This window comes from Prinia subflava, chromosome 1 (assembly GCF_021018805.1).
Source record: "Prinia subflava isolate CZ2003 ecotype Zambia chromosome 1, Cam_Psub_1.2, whole genome shotgun sequence".
Taxonomy (NCBI): domain Eukaryota; kingdom Metazoa; phylum Chordata; class Aves; order Passeriformes; family Cisticolidae; genus Prinia; species Prinia subflava.
In genome coordinates, this window is record NC_086247.1 from 145,150,809 (window position 1) to 145,164,530 (window position 13,722).

Consider the following 13,722-nt stretch of genomic DNA (forward strand, 5'->3'; position numbering starts at 1 on the left):
TAAAATTCATAATAACATCACACCACTGTTGTCAAATTTCAGCAGCTCCCTTTAGTTTAGCTATCAGGATCCTGTGTAGCACTTACACTGAGCTGGGGACTATTAGGGCATTGCTTGGAAGCTGCCCTATGAAATGAATTTATAGGAGACCTTCTAGCTCCAGTAAACTCAAACATCTCATCAAATAGTTTCAATGAAGGGTTTTGATTTCTTGAAGCAATGCTTTCCCATTTGAGCCTTTATTCATCTTGCCTTGTTAACATATGTGTGCATATTTTATGGGTTTTTGGCCTGTAACGTACTTGACATGCAAAGTATGTCCTAGAGCAAAAGAGAGGGCTTGGGATTTTGGTTTTTGTAAGGCAATTTAAATAGATTTAAACCAATTTTGTGGGCTCTATTCTTAGACTGAGTATCTTGGTTTGCCTCAGCAGTAGTTAATTCTTTCATTGAGTTTACATATCAGCTGACCTGTTCTGTGGCTGTACTTTTATTGATTGGTTTCACATATATTCTCTTGCCACTGAGAATGTGTAAGCAAGAAGCTGTCAAAGACAACAATGTGTAAATATTAAATATATGAGACTTCTGCAATAAAACCAAAGCTTACTGATGGGTTTAGTTATTTTTACTATGATAAGATTACATTTTAGAGTTTTTAAGAAGAGTTTCAGGAGATTTGGCATTTGCTTTTCTGGGAAGGGGTGATGTTACAGATCAGCACACATTGTACAAAGTGTAGTGGAATTGCCTTTTTTAATTTTGTATTCAGTTTGATGCCCCTTGATATTTCCTTGAACAAGCTCATGAACACAAAGTTTGCCTCAAAATCAAGGCATCTCAAGATAACCTTAGTTTTGGAGCTAAGACATGAACCATTTGAGAAAATAGCTCATTTATTTTGCCCAGACAACAGTAATGATGGAATGTTTTCTGGGATTTCTTAGGCAGCAAAACAGAATCCAACTTTAAACAAAATTATCTACCTAACAGCTCCTTATATTTGGAAACTGTTAACCTGAGTATATCTTTAAAGTCAGCAATATTTGCATTTTCTTATTGCTTATTTTTGACAGTTGGCTAAAGAAACAGTATATAATATGCTTAATTAATTTTTTGTGTCTGTTTTATTTCAGAAAAGTAAACAAGTGCTACAGGGGTCGCTCTTGTCCAGTAGTTGTTCATTGCAGGCAAGTACAATTTCTAAAATAGTTTTAGAGAGATCTGTATGTGTAAGAATTGAACACATATAATCAAAGTGAGCAAATTAAAGCTTGAACAGTGAGGTAGGCTAAAAGTTTTAAGTATAATTCAACTGGTTGTTAATGCTATTCAATACTTAAGGTCTGTTTTCATCATCAAATTATTCTTCCATATGATTTTTTAGATGCTGAGCTGTGACTAGGCCATGCTTTCCAGTATGAGTAACACTTCAGTTTCATACATCTCCTTCAAAATTATAGATGTTCTTTGCATACCCTCCCAATTTAGTCTGCTTTCTTTCATTAACACTCAGTTATGGTTTTTTTGTTCTTTGCTTGTTTTTAGCAATCAGGTTAAGAAGAGGGCAATGTCAGGGAGTGGAAACCTGCCTAGAGATTGAGTAACTCTTTAAGCACAGAATATTTTTAGGCGTCACAATGTGATTGATGCACACGAAAGCTGTCGGGCAGTTCAGTGGAAAAAGTTTGCCATAATGACAATTATGTTGGGTTCTGCCATTGGAGGTTCTGACTTATTTATGGAGAATATCCTTGTAGATAATGAAGACAGAAAAACAGCCCTGCTAAGAAGCAGGATATTTGCCATGTGGCCCTTCACTTTGGATGGGAGTGAGGAGGGAGGGGACGTGTTCCTCACGTGTGGCTCAGCTTGAGTGAGGATGCAAGGAGCCAAATGCTGCAGAGGGGTCTTCTCTGCTTTGCCTTCCAGAAAAGTGAGAAAAGAATGATTTGATGCACAATGAAGAGCCTTCAAGTTTCTCACTCTTTCCTTACTGTGATGGATGGAAATATCTACCATGAGCTCAGCAGTTTTTGTTTTCATTGTGCCTGATTGCTGTCTTGTCTCTCATTATTCAGCTTAATAATAAGATTGTGTCTTTGTTCCCTTCATGGACAGAGAAAAAAAAATTATTACACTAGCTCCTTTTCTCTAAACATTGATCTAGTAACTGAAAATAAAAAATCTTTGTCTACAGAAATTAAGTTTCGCAGCCTGGCTGTAAACAAAATGCAGTAACGTGCTTCATGCTGTTCTATTATTTTTTTCTTTTGTTAATTCATGTACACAAATTGAGCTATCAATAAAAATAATGGCTTAATTAATAAAACTGCATACCAGCCTAATGGGTCACACATGCACCTTTGTAAAAATTTTGGGGAGGGAAAGAAAAAAAAGCTTTTACTTCAAGTCTTAATTATGTTTGCTAACAGCAGCTCTAAAAGAGCATCACGCTGGCAATTACACGTTGCTCTCTGAAAGGGACACAAGCTGCATTCAGATTAGGGAGCTTTCCCCCTCCCAAGGCTTGGTCTCACATCTCTGAGGAATGGCTATTGATATACAAAAGTTAAAGTTATTTCTTAGGAATTACAAGATAATATTTCTTTCTGGTCATTGCTACTAGGGAAGAATTCAGGGGAAAGGTACAGATCAAAAACAAACCACTCATGTATAGTGGTGAAAGATTGCAATCCTCAGTAATCAAATATTTGTTCTTGAGCAGATCTCTGCATTCCCTGTGACCACTGCATTCAAATGCAATCTGCAGCATTTTTGACTGTTCTGGATGATGTTCTAGTCAAACTTACTATGAGTTCTTCATCTATATATAAGTGACTATAAGGTCACTGTATGTACACCTTTTGAACAGAAATGGTATCCTGCTTTAGAGTTTTCCACTGTCATTTAAAATGTTTTTCTTGCATAAACACAACTTGGCTTAAAAAATCAAAACAAAGCCCTGTTATCCATGCAGGGTAATAGTTAATCTTCCACAACCAGCTTGTGTTTATTCAGTGCAAGCTTTCTCTCCTTTCTCAGTACCCTCCTTTAACCCCTCATTCTCTCCTCTCCCACCATGAGTAACACTGTAACATTAAGGGCAGGTACCTTCATGTTGAGTCTAGATGCACACTGATAGGCTTCATTTTTTCTTTTTCCTTTTCTGTTGGCAGCGATGGTGCGGGAAGAAGTGGAACCTACATTCTAATTGACATGGTTCTCAATAAAATGGCCAAAGGTGAGAATCGAAAGGCTTGTTACTTCCTCACTACTGAAAGATGTGCTTGTGTTGCCATGACAACAGTGGGGGAGCAATATTCACAGAAAATCTGAGAATAAATTACAAGCAAATGCTACTCTCTCCTTAATGTTCTGTAGTTTTATTTTCATACGTAACGGAAATGCTTTGTGAATGAGAGGTGTGTTTGTGCTGTTGAGAAGTATTTGAATTTTTAAATTTATCATTTAAAATAGTTTATTACAGTTTTTACTTGAGCTGCCTTGAGGCTGTACAACCCTAATGTAGTGGTTACAGGAGCTAGGTCCCAGGCTGTGTCATGGCTCTTGCCCAGTCCTCTGTCACCTCCCCCACCACGATGGTCAGATGTGATTATTTTCCTTTTTGGAGCTGCCTGTTGCTACCAACCCGTGGAGAGGTGGTGTCAGACAGGACCTCGTGTCTTGCACAGATTTGTTTCTTACAAGGAAAAATACTGTAGTGAACAGAGGACTGAAAATAAATCTCCATTGCCAGTTATGGCACTATCTGTTTGATACTGAACAATGTATTTAACTTTTCTGTTTCTTAGAAGTCTCATCTGTGATACATAATTTTATGATGTGGGAAATCATCCATCAACTAAACATAAACTTGTTTGTTAAAATGAGCAATTTATAGATTCTCTAGAGATTGGGACCATTCCTTTTTTTGTTTTCTTGACTGGTAAATTGTTCATAGTGGGCAGTACTTGGGATACTCTGAAATAATCCTTGTTAGAACTGAACATTTTTTAATACTGATACTGTCTTCAGAAGGAAGAAGGGTGAGAGTGAGCCATGTGAACCTGACCAAATAAACAAAAAGAAATTTGTCTTTATGGATTCTTAACCTGAGTTCTTAAGCTGCTTCTGGCATTATGCACACATGCGTATTTAATGAAAAAGTATTAGTTGTAAAAAGATACTAATTTATAGAGAGAAACAGTATTTAGTTCTTTGAATTCTAATCACTTTACAGTTTTTGTTTAATATCTTCTAACATAGACATATTTTTATATGTAGTTTAAAAATACTCTCCATGCTTTGCAGTCATCTGCTGCTGCATCCTGAATATTCCAGTCCTCTGGGACATTGTGGCATCCGGTGTCGTTAGAAAGATTTTAGCTTTTTTTTTTCTCTTCAGATTCTGTTAACATGTCTCATCAAACATGGACTGAATTTTTTGCCCGCAAGCATCATGTGGAACTTGCCACTGATGCTAAAAGAAGTTGTATGTTTGCCTTCTCCTTTGCGCTGTACTGAAAATAAATTTTTCAGTGGGATGAGATTAGTTTTTCATGCTTGTTGGAAAATAGATTTTTGCTCTGTGAAGAAATACGGAGATATTTCCAATGCTCGTTACTTGCCACGTGACAACCTAGACTTTAAAAACAGAAGCAATGGTACAACGTAAAATTAATGTGGACCTTTGTTAAGTGTTTGTTCACTCATTTCAGCCATCAGCAGAGGGAAGCCATAATGAAAGCTAGATTTAAAATATATGCAATTTATTGGCATATAGAAGTAAATGAGAAGTATTTTCTAGCTGGGGGCTTTCAGCCACTTAAGGGAGGGTTGACTTTGTTGTAAAAGCACTGAAGAATGCCATTTACTGACTCCATTGTACCATGTAATGTCAAATTCCATTTTAAGTGTGGGCTTAGCGCTTCACAATGCCAGACAAGTCATGTGAAACTGGCCAGAGAAAGGCGTCACAGGGCTTTTTGGAGATCGGTCACCCCCATTTTGTTCTTGACCTGCTCCCCTCTGCCCGTGGGGGTGTGCGACGCGAAATCCCCTGACCTGGTGCTTTGGCTGGGGTTTAAATGAAAGATCAAAGGGCAGAGCGGGCATCTCAGCCCTGCTGAGGTGGGCCTTTCCCAGGCTGTCACACTGTGCGGCCGCCAAAGGTTTTGTTCGGGCGGGAGCCGCGGCCCAGCCTGTGCGGCCGGGGCCCTCTTTGTCTGGCCTGAGAAGCTGGAGGCCCAGGTTGAGGATCCAATGTTCATCAAATGATCAAAGGCCTGAAGCCCTGGACATGAAATCTTTCTTTCCATTTCCTTTTCTTAGAGAATGAATTGCACGAGTGGCAAAGAATGCCCTTTCCAAAGCTTTTATGTGCAGTGCGAGGGCTAACTTCAGAGTCCTTCAGCGCTGAACATAAAAATGTAAGTGCACTTTCAATCTGGGCCCAGCTGCAGGGCCAGCATCGAGGAACCCTTCTTTCAAAAAGGCTTTTAAGGATTAAGGTCTTCAGTCTTTCAAAAAAAAAAAAAACCCAGAAAAAAAAAAAAAAAAACACCACGGACTTTTAAGAATAAACTTAGAATAATTTGAGTTTCTTATTCCAGGGTTTGGTTTATTAGAAAGTAGACAATAATGCATTTTTAAATCAAAGTAAATAGAGGAGTACTTAGTTTCAGCAGTGGGAAAGTAGAAAGCAATCAATAAATGCCATGGCTCTTTAGTGGGGTCTTTAATAGGTTGGGCAAAGGAGCTCCTTTTTCATGTAATGATTTACTTCCCTGCATTCTATTAGACAGTTAACTGTAAATGCCTTTTTTCTTTTACAATTTCTTCTACTGCTCACTGAATTAGTGCCAACACTTAGTCTATTAAACACCTTATAAATTCATATCTTCTACCCTGCTGTTGCCAACCCTCGTATTATTTTAGATGCTGAAAACCACCAACAAGGGACCTGTTCCTAAAACCTAAAGCAGGGGAAAAGAAATCAAGTTGGGGAGGATTTTGTGTTTGACATCTGCCACGTCAGTTTGACGCCCCCAACCCCTTTGAGAAAGGGAATTTTAAAGAATGAAAATGGAAAGAAGCAAAGTATCTTGGCTCAGGGCACTTGCAGGAGAGTAAAAGTTGGTACCGAGGGCAGAAATGATCCCGTGGTGTCCTGTGGGGGTGAATTGAGCTGGTGGAAGGATGTGCAGGAGCTCACAGGGACACTGGGATGGATTTGCTGATGGGGGAGGTTCTTAGTGAAGTTCACTGTCCTCAGTGCATTAAACGGAATGACTGCATTTATGCACTTATTCCTAACATCTGCATTAAATAATCTGAGATACTGGAATAGTCAGAGAGGAGCAGTGTCCATCCAGTGCTGTCATGCTGTCATGTCAGCAGGAACTTTCAATGCAGAGAATATCCTTTTGTTTCATTGTTCCAATAATTAATGTAGCTATTTATTGTGTATTTTATTACTATTTTTTTTTCTTCCTGGCTTCATATTTTTTTCTACTTTTTTTTTTCTTCATTTTTTCTACTAATTTTTTTTCCTTCCTGGCTGTTGCCTAGAAAGTTTGGACCAGTTGATCCTTGAGGTTCCATTCCAACCTGGTGTTCTGTGATTCTGTGATATGCAGACACCTTGATCCTATACCCATCAAGGCAATAAGGAAAATAAAACAGTGTTGAATCTGGCCTTACAGTAACATACTTAAATCCGATTTAGCATGTTTCAACTATGACATCTATTTAATTATGATAACTATTTTTACATGGGTATTAGAGTTTTAAGACAGTTACTAAATCACCTCTCATTTCTGTGACAGCCATCTTAGGATGAGCTTTAGTTTTGAGTTAGAAGCTGAGAAGTGATTTAGTTCAACTGATGTGCATTTTCATGATTTAAATAAATACAGAAAATGATAATGGATTGTTTTGGTAGATAACAATACTTGCTGGATTTTTGATAGGGACTGTTTCTCTGAGGCTGATTTCTGCTGAGAATTTCAACGTTCTTGATGTATTTACAAGTTTTATCCTTTGTTACTAGGGAAGATGAGATGATTTAGATTTAGTCTACTTGATATTTCTTCCTCACCCCAAACTCACACTAATGCTGAGCTGATCAGATTTTTTTCTTTTTGTGTGATCTAGAGAAAACTTGAGAATTTTCTCATTTCATGTCTTTCCCGCAGGCTTATTGTAGTGACTAAAAGTGTGATATATTGCAAGACATTTTTATTGAGTGTTTCTGGCACAAAAAAAAGAAAAAAAAAAGGAAAAAAAAGATGAGATTATGAGTCTTCCCACTTTCATTTTTCTGAACTGAGAGGCTTGGATAGTGTAGATAATAGTTTGATTTTTAGATATTCATCCAGCCAGCAGCTGCTTAGGGTTTGCTGACCATCCATTTTCTTCTGTTTGAACTAGCTGAAACGAGATGAGTCAAAGGGAAGGCAAATATGAATTTTAAAATCCTTTTAAAGTATTGATTTCCAAATTCTAAAACCCAGCAAAAAAGATTTGATTTAGCAAAGCCGAACCAACGGTTTATTCTCTCGCATTCAAAAGCTTGGATTATAATTGATGAGCACACACACTCTGGCCGGGGCTGGCTGTGGAGGTTATCTCCCCAAGTCCTTTCCTTGCCCCTGCTACCCTATTGTCTGAGGGTCTTGTGAGTCAGCTCCTGAGCAGATGCAGTTTATACCGTGACATTTTAAGGCAAAACAAAAGATTCCTTAATTCGCCTTCTGACTCATCGTGATCAAATGATTTGGGCTAATCTGAACCCTTGCTGAGGTTTTGCTTATCTGCTGTTTGGATTTAACAATCATAATGAAGTTGTGGGGTTAGCTCCTCTCTGAAAGGATTTTATGAAAGAAAATGCTTGCCCATACTCGTGTTAAAATGGATTCAATCTGCTTATTTTTGAGTCCTTATGCAAAGTCTGAGAAAATTCTATTGTTCTGTTGTGCTGATACAATTCTAGAGCTGACTATTTCTGACATGCTTTTGGTGAATAAGGGAATATTTCCTCAGCCCAGGATCAAGCTTCTACCATGAAAACAAAATTTAAGATACTGCATTTCATACAGAGGTTGAGAGAATATATAGTGTAAATGGGAGATTGCTTTTTTCTTTTTTTTTTCTTTTTTTTCTTTTTTTTTTTTTTTAAGGTAGTTAATGGTTAGAGGGTCAAAAAGTGGGATTAGAAATCGGTGGTATTCTGGAAAAAAAAATACAGCAGAAAAATTCAGGACTTAAAGGTGTAATTTTTTTCATGTTCTAAGTTTCAATTAATTGCATGGCTGGTCTGAGATTTGGGTGAGACACATTATTATCTCTAGGAACATAGGAAAAAAAATACCCAAAAAATTGGGGTTTGCTTTGTTTACTGTTGTGCTGTCCACAAGACTGCCTCAGTTCTCAGCAGTAATGCCAATCATGTAAATCTGAAATGCTGCTACTTCAGTTTCCAAAGGAGGTTGCTCGTGTCCATGTAAACATATCGTATGTTATAAGGCCAGTTTTTCGAATGAGCTGCATTATGTATTGTAACTTTTATGTAATGAGTTACCCTGGAAACACAATTAGGCAAATAGTGCTCGTTCTTGCAGCCTTTCCCAGCAGATAATTAATCACAATGAGAGCTGGGCCCCCAGCTACATGCACAAGTGTATGGGGAATGTATAGGACAGTTTTTCACGGTCCAGCCTGAGATGCTCAGCAAGCTCTTACTATTTAGAAAAAGCTGTTTAAAACAGTGTTTATTTCCTTTGATAAACACGTTTGGACTTAGGATGCTTTGAAGCTTATTGCATTGTTATTGCCTGTATGGAGTCAGCGATTAATAGTTCATAAAAGGAAAATAAAAATGTAGCATGTTCTACAAGCTTCTGTTCTGAAATGAATTAGTGACCATGGGGAAGGTGGTTTTGGTTGATGTTTCCCACTGTATGTTGCACGGTCTGCATTTTTAGATGGTTACCTTTACAGAATATTAAAGCAAAAACCAAATATGTTATTGTTACAATTTCTTTAGCTTTTTTTTTTCTTTTATATAATTAGTGGTCAGGGGTTACCCTAAAAGTGCCATATTTCTTGAGTTATTTGCTATTCTGAGGATTTTGTTGGAAATGACTTGGGAGTAGGAAAGTATGGTAGAAAACAATCCTAATTATCCGGTGTTGGGGGCAAATGAATTGTGAAGACTGATCAGACATGGGCCTCTCCTTGGGAGAGGGAGCACGAAGGGGGGTCCCCATAGAGTGCTGGAAGACCCTGAAAGAAACGTATTGATGTCAGTAAGCAGCTTGAGATAGTGACTAATTTGAAGACAAGAGGTCATTGACTGAAATTAAGGAGGAGACAAGCAGATAAGGAATTTGGGCAGTGTTTCTTTTCCCGCAAATGGGTAGATTGTGATATGGAAAAGTGAAAAAGCTGGGTCATAGAAGTACTGTGCTACTGCTTTGAAAGCAGCTGGGCACATGTTTGGAAAAGGATGTTTATATACAGAGAGTAAAATAGTTTCTTTTCTGGTAGCTGTTTTCATGCAGCAGAGAAGTGTTCAGTTGACCAGTGGTGGTCTTCTGGCTACAAAGGGTACCATTTGGTAGCTAAAGCGTAGTTATTCCACTGTTTCTGTAGCTGGACCAGTTTATTCACTTTTAAGGATAAACTCTGTTTAGTTTAAAGAATGAATCCATAACAGTTGCACCTTTTCTTCAGGTCACTCCATGTACTGTCTTGTGAGACTTTTACCACCTACGTGCAACGTAAAATGAAATTAATGTAAAATGTAGTTCTTACAATTTAATAGATTTATGTAGGCGAAGTACTTCTGTGTCTCCTGGAAAGAAAGTGCATATTTTCCAAAGGGGACTTGCAGATTTTTTTAAGGCCAAGTGAGGCATGTTTTCATCAATGTCATTTTTGCAATAAGCATCTTAACTTTGTTCGTGTTTGATTCATCACCTGAAGATCAACTGCCTTTCAGGTAATGTACCAAGAGTTTCTGGAAGAGATACTAAAAGAAGGAAATTGTGTAAAACTCCATGGGAGCTGATCCTGGGGAACATCCATTAGCAGGAAGTAACAGCACATTCACAATTCTGGCTCTGTATGTGCTTTGTGTGTGTGTGTGTGTTTGCACATGCACATGTAAGTTGAATTCAGATGTGTGCGCTGATACTTTCTACAGTGACAGTAGGTGATTATGGGATATTTTATCCCATGTGGAATAAAACTCATTAACATCCATTTCTTTAGCAATTCTCCTGTAGTAATTTAGGTATATTCATTTTACTTTTAACTTCTGGGCAGGGTGGAGGAAATCTAATTGTGAAAGAGAAACAATTCCTATTGTGTATGGAATACAATGTGACAATTCTCACACACATTGGAAGTGAGGAAGGATAGGTCCTCAAATTAGCATCCATTTGCATTCAGTTACAGTGAGTGGTTTCTGCATTGACAAAGGATATTAACTTAGAAACTGACATGTCAGCAGTGAATTTCTCTCCCTGCAAGGCTGTTAAAATCAGTGTAAAACTTAGAAGCATTTTTTTCCTGTATCTTTTTTAAAATATTAGATTGTGCCTAGGTCTTCCATCTTCAGTGTCACCTTCCTTTGGACTGTGTACTGACAAAGCCATATGACATTTGTACATTTATTACATGCAGTCTTCAAGTATTAATATAAAATGTGTAAACAGTAACACATTATGTAATGCATATATGTAATGTATACTCTGTTCGTGACTGTCACAATAATTTTAATTACTTCTCTCTTATTACTTTAAGCACTCCCTTCTCCACTTACATGCTTGCTTTGCCCGTTGGGTGCTTTTGTTGAAGTTTTTTGTTTGGTTTTCTTTTTAATAAAGGTAATGAAGTTTTATTTTGGGTTGTTGTTAGGTGCATAGAAGCACTTACGTGTTTCGTCTGAAATTACAGACAGTTCACTGACTCAGGCATGGGCTGGATCCATCCTTAGCTACACACACATGCACACTGATTTTGTTCATCTCAAAGAGTGAATAAGCTTATAATAAAAACGCCCACCTGAACACATTTATCTTTTTTGTTATCTTTAAAAGTGTAGCCCTCACTAGGATTTTGCTGACACTTTTCTCTTTCCCTGAAAAGCATGAAATGATCCTCCTGGCCAAGAGCAGAGCTAGAGCAGCAGACATCTGGATAACTACAAAAGAAAATTGCTTTTATTTCTGTATTTTCTAGCTGATGGTCAGGCCCCTTTTTTATCTCTAATACTTACCAGTGTTTTTTATTTAGTGGGCAATTAGACAATGCAAGTTGAAGGAAGAACATACTCTTGTTTCTTTGCAGCAGAGCACTATACAAACAGCAGTTACTCACAGGACACATTTTTCACTTCCATGGCCTTCACTACATTTTACTGCTGGTTTATCTTTTCGTTGTGGTTCCGTGTTGTCTTTCTTTTAACATTTCCCTCCAGATCACCAAATGTGGAGGTAAGGAAAACAGGGAAGGCTACAGACACAAAGCACAGGTCTTAGACACCGTAAGCTTTACCACATTCTACCACCTGTGAGCCCCGAAGTGAAGAGCAGAAACTCAGCTCTTTTCAGCCCAGGTTCATTCCAGCTAACTTATGGCACATAAAACATCTAGTGTTAAGCATCTCACCTAACCTAGTTGCCTGGGTCTCCTCAGTCATCGAGGAGAACAATACACACCTCTGGAGGATAATTCCCAGGCAAATGAATTGCCCATCAGAGCTTACCCTCTCTCTCTTAGCTGTTGGGAGAGGAGATGACTAGCTCCAATTCGAACTTCAAGGATGGCTGGAGTAGATGAGATGAGGTTGGGCCTTTGAGACTAAGCTAGTTAGTAAATATTACCGGTTTGCTATTAAAACTAATGGTCAGTGAAGAAGTGGTGTTACACTCCCCCTAGTTATGACCCTTTTCTCTTTAATCAGATTGAGTTTGCCCCTCATATGGTGTGATTAAATGTTTTGCTGCAACATTAAGTACTCAATGGGGCAAACACTTGCTGGGGCAGCTACATGAGCCTTCCTTCAGAAGCTGTCAGTGGGAAGCTGGAGGCATGTAGGGCTTTAGGAGATTTGCAGATCTGCAGCATATCTGTGCTGTGTCCAGCTACATTAGACATGGAAACAGCATGGCTGTGACAGTGTAATAGTCCATGAGTGCTGATTTACCCTCCTAACTCCCCAGAGAGCTCACTTCTGTCTCTCTGCACTAAGACAGAAGTGTAGATGGGTATGTTCGTGTATTAGGCTCCTGACAGACCTGGGTCTATTTTCTGTCTGTCCTTTGGTCTCCATAGTTCACTATCCCCTTGCTGTGGCAAAGCTGAATGCAGAAAAGTGCCAGAAAACCCAGTACCAAAGAAAGCCTCATTGTGAGTCTTCAGATGGGGAGGAGGAAAGGCGGCGTGAAGCTTTGCTTTGACCATGACGCACCGCTTTTAGACATGAGTCACGCAGCCATCACCCAAACATGACAAACACTTGTGTTCTTCCTAGACACAGGCACGCTGTGATGAGACAGCTCAGTGTCCTCACTGGCACTGTATTGTTTCCCCTTATTTTCTTTCTCAAGTGTATTTTTGCTGTTTCACATTATTACGAGTGTATCTTCCGCAGCACTCCCGGCTGCCTGGGAATACTGAGCCGTGCAGGATCTGAGGCTGAAGGCTGCTGATCATCCTGCAAACACTAATTGGTTCTTTTTCAGCTTCTAGCAACAACAGCATAAAGAACTTTAGTAGGGACTGCTCCTTCAAGATTTTAGCAAGCCAGTTTTTAATCTTAGCTAACAAGTCGTCCCTTTGCCCTTCAAGGCCTAATTCAAAATCTATACAATATAATAAATATAAAAAGATGCATTAGGCAGGTAATATCTGACTAGAATGAAGCTGCATACTTTCTGCTGGAAAAAGAAAGGCATTTGACAGGTATTGCTCTTAGTACTTTTTTTTTTTTTTTTTTTTTTTTTTTTTTGGTAAATGCTTATTCCCACCCCAATAATCATCATTTCTCCTTAAGGAAAAATAGTAAAGGTGCTAATAACCACCCCCCCCCCCTTCCGCTTTAGAACTGCTCAGCGTGACTCCTACCTCATATATTCAGTATTGCAATCACTTTATTATCAAGGAGAACAGAAAGAGGGCTGAGAAAGGTGCAAGGGGTATTGGAAAAAAAAGGGGATCTATCTAGGTCTTCACCTCTCTAGTGTCCAAGTACCTTATAATCATTAATGGATTTGCTTTCATAACAACTCATTAGGTAGGAAAAAAATGGTTCATTTTATAAATGATGGTGTGAAACATAGAGTGAATTTAATGATTTAGCCCAAGTGGTGCAGGATGTCAAAGTCTCAGTCTGGAAGAGAACTGAAATCTATCTAAACATAGCCCCCTAATGATCAAGCCATCCTTTAGGACTCAGTAACAAATTTATAGCCATTCTGCAGAGCTATAATCATATCTTTTTGAGGATATGTGCCGGTAGATCTGCAAGTTTTTCCCAATCAGAAAAATCCTTTTTAATTTAATATTTATGAGCAAAATGTATTTGTGAAACATTCACAAAGAAAACTCTTCAGTTCGGATTATTTAAAAAGAAACCCCCCACAAATAACTGCTTTGATGAAGTATTTAAGCATCATTTTATTTTCATAAATACACAGAAAATTCAGAGCA

The 13,722-nt window shown here is 38.4% G+C and overlaps 1 protein-coding gene across 1 annotated transcript in view; it reads left to right on the forward strand.

Moving 5' to 3' along the window:
• Window positions 1-13,722, forward strand: part of PTPRN2 (protein tyrosine phosphatase receptor type N2) — a 633,487-nt gene that overhangs the window by 604,886 nt on the left and 14,879 nt on the right. Inside the window, exons 20-21 of the mRNA XM_063415765.1 lie at window positions 1,137-1,190; window positions 3,180-3,244. Coding sequence (XP_063271835.1) covers window positions 1,137-1,190; window positions 3,180-3,244 — 119 coding nt within the window. The remainder of the gene's footprint in view (window positions 1-1,136; window positions 1,191-3,179; window positions 3,245-13,722) is intronic.